Consider the following 11,324-nt stretch of genomic DNA (forward strand, 5'->3'; position numbering starts at 1 on the left):
ACACTTAAAATTGTCCACCAAATATTGATTCAGTGTAAAATGGGTGAAACTGACGCAGAAATTCGACAGCCCGTGGCTTGTCCTGTGTCCGAGGCCACAGGAACCGATTGAAATCCACCGAAGGACAATGATCGCGTGTGCTTTTGAAGTTTGATGACTTAATTAATTTAATGAGTTGCCAAATGAATTTCAAGACGGTAGCATTTAGAATCCTATTTGTATGTAATATGTTAGCGACTGGATGCGACGCAACTCGGAAAAGGTCTAAAATAAAACAATTGATTTAATCTAGTTTACACTGACGCTGTTAACTAGAAACAAAAACAGAGATTACTCCTGAAGAAGCGTTACTGGACCCAAAACGTTAATTCTGCTTTCTCTCTCCAGAAGCTACCGGACCTGCCGAGTTCCAGTAATAATTTCAGTTTTGCTTTCAGGTTTCTAATGTCTTGAGTTCCCGTGTTAACTTTATAAGTAATTAAAAGTTTATGGACAGACGTTAAAAAAGTGTTATCTATCTATCTATCTATCTATCTATCTATCTATCTGTCTATCTATCTATCTATCTCAAACCCAGACATCAAACCAATTGCACCTTCTTAAGTATACTGTTTAGTCAGATTACTGACAGACACTGGAAAGTTTCGGGTTGATCACTGGTAGAATTTTGTTTTTAAAAGTGGGGCTTTTGAGAAATCGAAGGAGAATTCGGATCCAGTAATTTCAACAAAATCGGTAGAGCGACTTACATATCTTGGCAATGGATGTCGGTTGCTCACTGAGCTGGAAGGGAGCAATCCCTCAACCTGAGCTCCAAATCTTCTCAAAACTCGCTAATACTTTGCAAACTATGAGGAATTCCATTCCGAAAAGTTTAAAATTCCCCGTTAGTAATATTACGAAGGGGCAACGCGTTTATAGTTTGGGCAGTTTTTCAGGACAATTTGCATTACCGTCCACCACCACCTCCCCCCACCCCAAACAAAGACGTGTGGGCTCAATAGCTATTCAGCAAGTTTAGTCCAACTAGAAACGAACGACGTTAGTGCAGAGAACATCAGAAATGTATTAAAAATTAGGAACATGAAATCTCACGAGAGTGTAATCCGGTTGAAGGTCGGCAGTAGCCAGCGGTGAACTACTAACGGAAAGCTCCAACATAATGAATGTAGATTAACGACCAATTACTTAAAATATCAACAGTTTATTATTTACTCCCTTTACAGGATATTCTGACCTTATGTCATTTACTCTTTTTTTGTGCGTATGTACTCCTCAAGGCGTGTGTTCCCCAAAGTTGACACATCTGCCTGCTACAATAAGACACACTTACTTGCGCCTCTGATCTAGCTGAGATCCTCCTACCTAAAGCAATCCGCTCTGTCAGCCACATCACTGAGCCCGGGCGGATAATAAGAATGCAGCAAAAATTAGCCCCCAGCGCTGTGTCCTGTACACACAAACCTTTCGTTTCTCTTCCAGGGAAGCGCGTTTATTTAGTTCGGTTAATGTTAAGTTTGTACGGGGGCGTTTGGCTCAATATTAACAGGGCTAGTGTATATAAATTCAAAACGAAATGAAGAGTTTTGCGTTTCGTTCGTTCATCACTCCAGTTGGGTAGAAATGTTATAATTGGGAATAAATCCTGCATCTGTAATTGTAAGAATAGCAACCTGGCATGAACGTGAAATACAAAATACTTTAAAACCACCAATGAGACACACCAGCAAGGGGGACTTTGCTAACAAACGCACTGTTGTTGAAATTAATACACATTTGGCCGTTTTTTTTTGGATAAGGCAGACCTTTCAGGAGCTGCCGGCTTCTCAATACTTGGGCCAGTGCATCTGTGACACCCTTCTCCCAGGCCCGCAGTTGGCCTTTCTGTTTTGCTCAGTCAAATATCTCTGTTTAACATAAGTCTGGGCAGAGTGTCCTTCCCAAACTTTCGCCGACGAGAGCCCGAAACAGGCAGAGGGAGACCGCGGTTTACCTCCAACATATGAGGCAAGTTGCTGCTGAAGGCCGTCATTTCACTGGAGAATATGAAGAGAAATACTTCTGGAAGTATTTTTTTTAATAACAATTGTTTCTTTAACCAGGTTCGGGCTGGTCGAAGTTGGGAAAATAAATTTCTTTGTGAGGTCGATGGATTTCTAGCGCGGAATGCTTTCTGCGGGAATTTATAATGTCCAACCTCCCCGCTACCAGTCAGAATCTTATCCCCTTCCCAGAAACAATGGTTTAAATTCTTCCTTTAAAAAAAAGAATCAGTTATTCCAGCGAGGCCAAAACGAACATTAAGAACATCTTCTTTAATGATAATTTTTTTTCTTTTACAGAGGTTATTAATGGCAAATCTCCGTTCAAAGCTGACCTCTTGTAATCTTTCCTATTATCAGCTCGTGAGAACTTAGATAAAAATACATTTGATGTATTAGAGAATCGGAATAGATTCTAACATTCCGCCTGTTGACTGCAGGTCGCTTCCCATCGCTGAATTTGTATCTTTCCCACTAGTAAAAACAAGAGGTAAATCCGTGTGAATGAGGGAAGTGAATTCGCTGCTGTTTGCACAGTAAACGGTTTCCAACGAACGGCTGTTGAGAATTCTCCGGTGAACGGGGACCGCAGGATCAGGGCCGCGCTAATTGATGGTGCATCGTCTGGGTTCGACTTTAATTAAGTCCAAACCGACCCCCCACTCCCACCCCCACCCCGCCGCTGTGTGACTTGTCAGTCACAATCACCTTTTAAAAAAATTAAATCTGCAGACTCAGCAGAAAAAAAAACTCGTCAAATTAAACACAGAAAGTTAGCAGAAAACCCGTTTAGCATTCTGAATATATTCAGTATAAATGCGATTGATGTCTACATGCTGATCTGTGTTTGTGTTTGTGTGTGTTACAGGAAGTTTTATAAAAACATTCTTAGTGTTGTGAGAATATTCTTAGCAAACATGAAAGTTTTGAGGACAATTGGTTAAGTTGGGTTAACGGGTTGCCTGTTCTCCCTGAGGTAGCTTCCCTTGTTTGATCTTGCCGATGCTGGCGCCTTCCATAACATAACTTGTCTGCCTATTAAATGCCTTGACTTATCTTGAAGAATTGCTCTTGCTTTTAGATGAAGCATGGTTTTTGCCTCAGAGGGAGGGGGTCGCTGGCGTTGCAGAGACCAGGGCAGATTGTCCTGATTGAAAGTATGCAGAAAATGTATCCTGCACCACTCGTATTCAAGAAACTTGGGAGATAAATACCAGGCGAACTGGTTGCTTTTTTTTTGTTTGTTTGTTCACTTCTCCGAAAGCATGGTTTCAATAAGTAACTCGTAATGAGAATGAGATCTTGCTAAAGGCTGCCCCACTGCTTAATTGCGTTGAAATTGCTCCCTGCGACCGTGTTCCAAGGAGCAAGTCGCCCCTGAGCTATCAATAAACGTGCCCAGCAAGAGATCTCTTGAGTAACTCCTCGTTTCTTTCAGAATGATCGCTGCCTTTTACAACCCAGGAACCAATCGGCTCCGCTTTCTGCTCGTCAGCTCCCTGAGCCCGCCATCCCATTGGAGGGCGGCGGCATGACAGCAAACTCCCTCAGAAGTTTAAAGCGGATCTAACTCGGCTCCAAGGGGTAGGCAAGTCAGACTTGAGGAGCTTGACTTTGGGAGCGTCTCTCTCTCTCTCTCTCTGGCCCTCCATGTCAAACGGAAAAGCTTTACTGAGGGCTTTACTGCACTGACTGACAAGTGGTTTCTCCCCAAGGTGTATGGCCCCTTCCTACCGGATGATGAGCACTGTCCAAGGCATTTACAACCAGGGGACTAAAGAGCACAGGGACACCGAGGCGGCCGCCAAGGGGCGAGACTGCAGCGACGCTTCCCCCATGGACTCCAGTGGATGTAACACTCAGATTTCCAGCCTCCCCTTCAGTGTGGAATCCCTAATCTCAAAGCGAAAACCCTTCAGGAGCCAGGGCTCCACCTCAGAGCCCCCAGTGCCTGCCGTCACCTCCTCCACTTCAAAGGAGGAGAGCTCCACCTCCTCCTCCAGGACTTACTACCCTGGAGAAGACTTGCAGCATTTACCCGAGAATTCCTCTTCGCACGAACCCGAAAATCTTAGCGACAAGGAACAGTCCACTTGGGTTCAAAACAGTTCTTCTTATTCACCGCCTCCAAGTAAGTGCTCATTGCCCTCACTCACCTCATTCCTCTCACTCATATCATTCCTCTCACTCATCTCATTCCCCTCACTCACCTCATTCCCCTCACTCATCTCATTCCCCTCACTCATCTCATTCCCCTCACTCACCTCATTCCCCTCACTCATCTCATTCCTCTCACTCATCTCATTGCCCTCACTCACCTCATTCCTCTCACTCATATCATTCCTCTCACTCATCTCATTCCCCTCACTCACCTCATTCCCCTCACTCATCTCATTCCCCTCACTCATCTCATTCCCCTCACTCACCTCATTCCCCTCACTCATCTCATTCCCCTCACTCACCTCATTCCCCTCACTCACCTCATTCCTCTCACTCACCTCATTTCCCTCACTCACCTCATTCCCCTCACTCACCTCATTCCTCTCACTCACCTCATTCTCCTCACTCACCTCATTCCTCTCACTCACCTCATTCCTCTCACTCACCTCATTCCCCTCACTCACCTCATTCCCCTCACTCACCTCATTCCCCTCACTCACCTCATTCTCCTCACTCATCTCATTCCCCTCACTCAATCGTTTCTCACTCATTCAGTCACTTATTCCTCTCACTCAGTCACTTATTCCTCTCACTCTCACTCATCTCTCATCCCTCATTTACTCCTTCACTCATCTCATTCGCAATCACCCATTCTCTCACTCACACTCCTTCCCTCACACTCCTTCCCTCACACTCCTTCCCTCACACTCCTTCCCTCACACTCATTCACTCCCTCCAACATCTCACTCACTCAGTCATTCCTCTCACTTTCATTCTCTCCTCACCTGTCCATCTCATTCCTTCACTCATTGCTCTAACTTGGCTATTTCTTCATTCATTTCACTGACTAGCTCTTCGCTCGCACTCACTCCCTCTTGCACTCACTCCCTCTTTCACTCTCTCATTCACTCTCCATCATTCCTCTCACCTACAGACTTACTTATTCCCCTCATTCACTCCTATTAGTCATTTATTCCTGTCTCCCATTCACTCCCCCGTGACCCTCCCTCCCGATCTCACTGGAGGGATGACAGAGCCGTCACACTGAACTGACAGAAACGGGATTTTGTGTCAATTTACTCTAGTTTGTATTCTGTGGAATTAATTTCTTTTTAAAGTTGCCACTCTAATCTTTGCCACCAGTTTAGAAAGTAAATGGTGGGGATTGGTGGAATTATAGTTAGGTTCCTCGGAAGTTCTTACACCGCAACTCCAGCAGTTTGATCATAAAAAGTAATAAAATGCACATTTTGGACGCTTCGAAAAAAATAATTCTGGATGAGCGGGAGTCGCGGGCAGGACCAGCAATTAATTTCCAATTCTCAGCTGCCTTCAGACTGAATGGCTTGCTCGACCATTTCAGAAGGCCATTAGGACTCACATGTAGAGCAAGGGTGCAAATCCCTTTCCCTGTAGGACAGTAGTGAATAAGGTGTGTCCAGTGCAAGTTCCACTATTATTACCAGCATTTTATTCCAGATTTGTGAATCGAATTTAAAATCAAAAGCTCCCCTCACAAACACACATTCCAATCTAGGCCTTTAGATTACTCGGCCTGTAACATGACCACTAACTACATCACTCTCCCCATTGTGGGGGTTTGGGATTTAGACCAGATCGTGGGTTATAAGGTGGACTGTGGGTTATATGCTGGACTGTGGCTTATAAACCAGATTGTATTTTATAGACTGGACTGTACACTGTAGATGTGAGTTATAGACTGAACATTGAATTATAAACAAGACTGTATTATGGACCAGATTGTGGGCTATAGCCACTACAGTAAGTTTTAGATTGGACTGTGATTTATAGGCCTGATTTTGGCGATAGACTAGGCTGCGAGTTATAAACTGGGCTATGGGTTATAACCTGGGTTGTAGATTATAGACTGGACGGTGGGTTGTAAACTAAACTGCAGGTTGTAAAATAAACTGTCGGTTGTAAACTGGGTTGTGGGTTATAGAGAGTACAGAGCGACACGTACTGGGCTGTGGTTTATAGAGAGTACAGAGGTTCACGGACTGGGCTGTGGGTTATAGAGAGTACAGAGGGACACGGACTGGGTTATATTTGTTAGACACAAGATTTTGGTACATACATAGACATACAGGTTTGTTCTTTCAGTTAAGATTTGTTTAGTAACAAGAAGTAACTAATAGCAAGATTTGTCAATTTTAAACAGCTGTTGAGGTGTATCCTTCCCACCGACCTCAGTAACCCGGAACCCTCTCTCTTAGATTGCATTTGATGCTAATTGCAATTCTACAAAATGCGCGTTGCACTCTTCTGAATGAAGGCGCTTGCTATTTAATAAATGGAAATCCAAATCAAACTTAGGGTTGAAGGGAGCAAAAAATGTATTCACTGGAAATGAGCTGGCACTCTGCTGACCCGGGAGTGTCAGTCCTGGTATCGGACCCAAAGCCTTCGTATGGCGGTGTGTAACTCAGGCAAAAACTATGCAATCTGCCAAGGCCATTGACAGACACTGAATCCTCATTGATACGTTTGTAAGTTGAGATAAAAGTTGTACTCCAGCTGTTAGGATGCTGCTCAACTTCATTCAAATCAAATCGAATAACTCGCCCATATTCCCAATATTCTGGATCAGTGGTGCTGGAAGAGCACAGCAGTTCAGGCAGCATCCATAGTGCAGCGAAATCGACGTTTCGGGCAAAAGCCCTTCGTCAGGAATAAAGGCAGAGAGCCTGAAGCGTGGAGAGATAAGCTAGAGGAGGGTAGGGGTGGGGAGAAAGGCCCATTCCCTAAGTATTCGGGAATAGCCGCAAACTTTTGAAGGGTTAGAAAGTGGCCCTCATTTACAGGGGACATGTTGGGATGGAAGGGGAATCTGATCTACTGACAGAGCGCTGCATGCCCCTGGAGACTGCAGGGAAACTCATTCCTCGCCCCTTTTCCCATTCAATACTGAGGGAATAGTCTTTTAGACACGGTCCTTTCATATTGCCTGTGAAAGACAGGATATAACGGAAAGTGCCCGGCATACGGGTCGCATTCTTCGTTGAATGCTCACCCCATCAAATATGGCAGGGGTTAAGCTTGATATGCACCCATACTGTACTGTAACAATGTTGCTGTCTGACTGTGCAGCAATATCCCAGTGTGACGGTGTAACAATATTCCAGTGTGACTGTATAGCAATATTCCTGGGTGACTGTGTAGCAATACTCCAGTGTGACTGTGTAACACTATTCCCGTGTGACTGTGCAGCAATATTCCAGTGTGACGGTGTAACAATATTCTAGTGTGACTGTATAGCAATATTCCAGTGTGATGCTGTAACAATATTCCAGTGTGACGGTGTAACATTATTCCAGTGTGACTGTGCAGTAATATTCCAGTGTGACGCTGTAACAATATTCCACTGTGAATGTATAGCAATATTCCAGTGTGACCATGTAACAATATTCCAGTGTGACTGTGTAACAATATTCTTATGTGACTGTGCAGCAATATTCCAGTGTGACTGTGTAACAATATTCCAGTGTGACTGTGTAACAATATTTCAGTGTAACTGTGTAACAATATTCCAGTGTGACAGTGTAACAATATTCCAGTGTGACTGTGTAACAATATTCTTATGTGACGGTGCAGCAATATTCCAGTGTGACCGTGTAACAATATTCCAGTGTGATGGTTTAACAATATTCTTATGTGGCTGTGTAGCAATATTCCAGTGTGACCGTGTAGCAATATTCCAGTGTGACCGTGTAGCAATATTCCAGTGTGACTGTGCAGCAATATTCCAGTGTGACGGTGTAACAATATTCCAGTGTGACTATGCAGCAATATTCCAGTGTGACTGTGTAACAATATTCCAGTGTGACTGTGCAGCAATATTCCAGTGTGACTGTTTAACAATATTCCAGTGTGACTGTGCAGCAATATTCCAGTGTGACTGTTTAACAATATTCCAGTGTGTCTGTGTAGCAATATTCCAGTGTGACTGTGCAGCAATATTCCAGTTCGGCTATTGCAACAATGTTGCTGTTTGACTGTGTAACAATGTTCCCGTTCTGTGAGCGAATGGTAGTTAAGAAATAAATTCCCCCACACAGAGGCGTGTTCTTGTCCTGGGGGCACCTTTGGGAAGTTTGTTTCTTGGAGATACCCTTGCTGTCCTTTTTTCCTTGGGGCTGGTGTAATCTCGAGTTAGTACTCCCAGAGCCGCTGAAATGCATTTCTTTTCTCTCTTTCTCTCTGCCTTTGGTTGCAGGACACCCGAGCCCGCCCCCGTGCACCCTGAGGAAACACAAAAACAACAGGAAGCCTCGAACCCCCTTCACGACGTCGCAACTTCTGTCGCTGGAGCGCAAGTTCCGCCAGAAACAGTATCTGTCGATCGCCGAGCGGGCCGAGTTCTCCAGCTCTCTCAACCTGACCGAGACCCAGGTGAAGATTTGGTTTCAGAACCGGCGGGCGAAGGCGAAGAGGCTGCAGGAGGCCGAACTGGAGAAACTGAAATTGGCCGCCAAGCCATTGTTACCTTCCTTCGGCCTGCCGTTTCCCCTGGCATCCCATCTCACCTCTCCCAACCTGTATGGACCATCTAACGCTTTCCAACGCCCTGCTCTTCCCGTGCCGGGATTGTTCACCGCCCCGGTCACATACGGAATGTATTATTTGTCGTAAATTGTAGGAGAGACTAGCCCCTTTCTGTCTCCTGAGACGTTGAAGTCACAGAGGCGACTGGGCAGAACCAGAGTGGGGGGAGAAAAGGGTCATTCAGAGAACTCTGGAATCACTACAACCCTCCTCACATTGACTTCGTAATACCGAAACTGCGTGGTGAACCCATTTAGTCATTCCTTTACTCTGTTAAAAGTGCAATCAAGGTTCATCAAATTATACAGAATAATTTATACAGAAATCTCAGATTCTGCCGCCTTTTAAAAGAAACAATCTGAATTCCATCAGAAGTCGGTGGTAAACCCGCCACATAATAAAGCTGCCATTTGATCTAAAGTACCATGGCTTTAGTGATTAATGCAGTGGACACTTGAAGCTAGCAGCCTGCATTTAGTACTGATGCTCGCTGTGAATTGGAGAGAAAAAAAAGGCGTCGGATTCCCCTACAGCAATCACATTGGAGGTTCGTCCTAGTCCCTGTAATTTACCCCTGCTGCAAATCTGCCACTGTACCATTTTGTAAGAGACGTGGGTTCAGGCCGCGACAGAGACAGAGACAGAGAGAGACGTTTGCTTCCCAAAAGCGGGAGCGCGATGACTTGGCACTGTTGTTTTCAAGATCAAACAAAACGTCAAACGCTAAAGCAACCCCTTTGGAGAGGGGAGGTTGCACTGTACCGCCAGCTTTCTGTTCGAGTGAGGAGCTGATCGTCTGTTTTCGATCTTCCTAATGCTATGTATAGATTGGTGTAAATACAGAAATGTATGGACGGGTCTGGGATCGGCTTGAGTTTAGTTTTGCAGCCGCGACATTTCTGAATCAGCCCAGACCAGCTTGAAGATTGTTTACCAATATTTAAATATATATTAAGTGCATTTAAAATACGTTTTTCTAAAAAAAACTGTTTACATTTTCTTAAATAGTGTACAGTTTATTCTATGTGCAGATGGGTCACGAGGATTTCACGTGTTTTTGTACATTGATGGTTAAATAAACTCTCTAATTGTTCCGTTTTCTAATTCTAAAGTTTTATTTCACGATTGTTTGATGGATATTCGTTAAACATGTTTTATCAGGGCGGGTTTTTTTAAATTAATAACTAAAGAGAGACAGAATTACAGACGGAGGAGACATTATATGTTGGGGTTACAGGCGGTTGTTGTAAATTCCCAAAGTCGCTACATTCCAACAGACTCCCCGAGGTGTTCGGTTAAAAAAAAATGAACATCAAACGAAAGCACTTTACCTCCAGAGGTGATTCCCACACCCAGTGCCAGCCCCCGCCGCCCCTTCCCGCTAGGTCACACTAGAAGTTTGCTCCGAATTTTTGGAAGAGATTTGGCCCTTAATAAAAGAAAGTTTTTATTTCAAGAAAACGTGGTTCTGTTGTGCAGTTTCCAGTCTCACTGCTCAAATAATTAATTTTCTGCCATTTAAACGAAAAGTAAACCATTCTCTTCGATTAGATGCACCAATTATAGTTGGTTAATTTACAATGTAAGTCTTCATCAGTAATATTGCAATTATGAACATTTTGAATTTGGCAGATTAAATTAATATTCAAAAAAACTTTAGTTTTAAACGTGGCTTGTTTTCCAGCAGGCCACTGATTGATAGTTAACAAGACTGTTGGTACTAGATGGTTGATAATCCTGTGGTTTTATTTTCCAATATGATGTGTTTGTTGGATGCAGCGTGTTTTCTCGTCAAATGTCGTGTCTTTTGTTTGATGCACATCACTCATATGTCAAACTCACTATTTCCATCATTCCCCCAGCCCAGAGATGGGGCGTTGGGGGAGGGAGCGGCCCTCTCTTCAGTGGACAGCAATTTACGACGATTTTTTTTCCAGAAACTAAGTGATCAAGTTATTGTGATTAATTTTAACTTGAAGGAGGAGGTATCTGATTCTCCCTGTCCCGGGCAATACAGAAGACGTGGTCAAATGATCGCCCGGCGCTGTGTCCTTTTATTGAGTGTTCGATGTTTTCATTATTTCAAGTTGAAAAGGACCTGAAAAAAATTGAAACATTAAATACGACTTCACACCAGGCATCATGATAGTTCGTGTGTCCGGGATCCTTTCAGATTTAAAAATTAGACGACTTTCTATCGATGTAATATGTTCAACGTTCTTCCAGTTTGCTATGGGCAGCATTTTAATCTGCTCTAACTCCTCACTGTCTGACCCGGAGCTCCTGTTTTGCAAGCATGATGCAACAGTCCCATCTAGCGGCCGCCCGGTGTTTCCAATTCAATCTGCCCCTTGGCTGTTCCAGTTATCAGCATTTTCAAACTTGACTGTATCCAAGCCTTTGCGCATGTCTCTTTAATCTTTCGAATCCCATATATTTGAAAAACGTTGTCGCTGTTTGCATTCATAGCTGCTACGCTTAGCTTAACCTCAGAAAAGACTTGCAATAATACTCATGTGCACAGATTCTCAGGCACGCATTTCATTTTTTTTGCAA

The 11,324-nt window shown here is 43.9% G+C and overlaps 1 protein-coding gene across 1 annotated transcript; it reads left to right on the forward strand.

The window, feature by feature from the left end:
• Positions 1 to 3,700: 3,700 nt before the first annotated feature.
• LOC132834990 (homeobox protein MSH-C-like) lies at positions 3,701 to 9,778 on the forward strand. The gene is made up of 2 exons (XM_060854171.1): positions 3,701 to 4,173; positions 8,440 to 9,778. Exons 1-2 carry the CDS (start codon positions 3,762 to 3,764, stop codon positions 8,853 to 8,855), a joined length of 828 nt encoding a protein of 275 aa, XP_060710154.1. The 5' UTR covers positions 3,701 to 3,761; the 3' UTR covers positions 8,856 to 9,778.
• Positions 9,779 to 11,324: the final 1,546 nt, after the last annotated feature.

This window comes from Hemiscyllium ocellatum, chromosome 43, assembly GCF_020745735.1.
Source record: "Hemiscyllium ocellatum isolate sHemOce1 chromosome 43, sHemOce1.pat.X.cur, whole genome shotgun sequence".
Lineage (NCBI taxonomy): Eukaryota > Metazoa > Chordata > Chondrichthyes > Orectolobiformes > Hemiscylliidae > Hemiscyllium > Hemiscyllium ocellatum.

Bases quoted from the DNA above. Each gene is read 5' to 3' on its own strand.
- LOC132834990 (XM_060854171.1), top strand. From the start codon at position 3,762: ATGGCCCCTTCCTACCGGATGATGAGCACTGTCCAAGGCATTTACAAC. The intron at 4,174-8,439 runs GTAAGTGCTCAT...CTTTGGTTGCAG, and splicing joins TTCTTATTCACCGCCTCCAA to GACACCCGAGCCCGCCCCCG.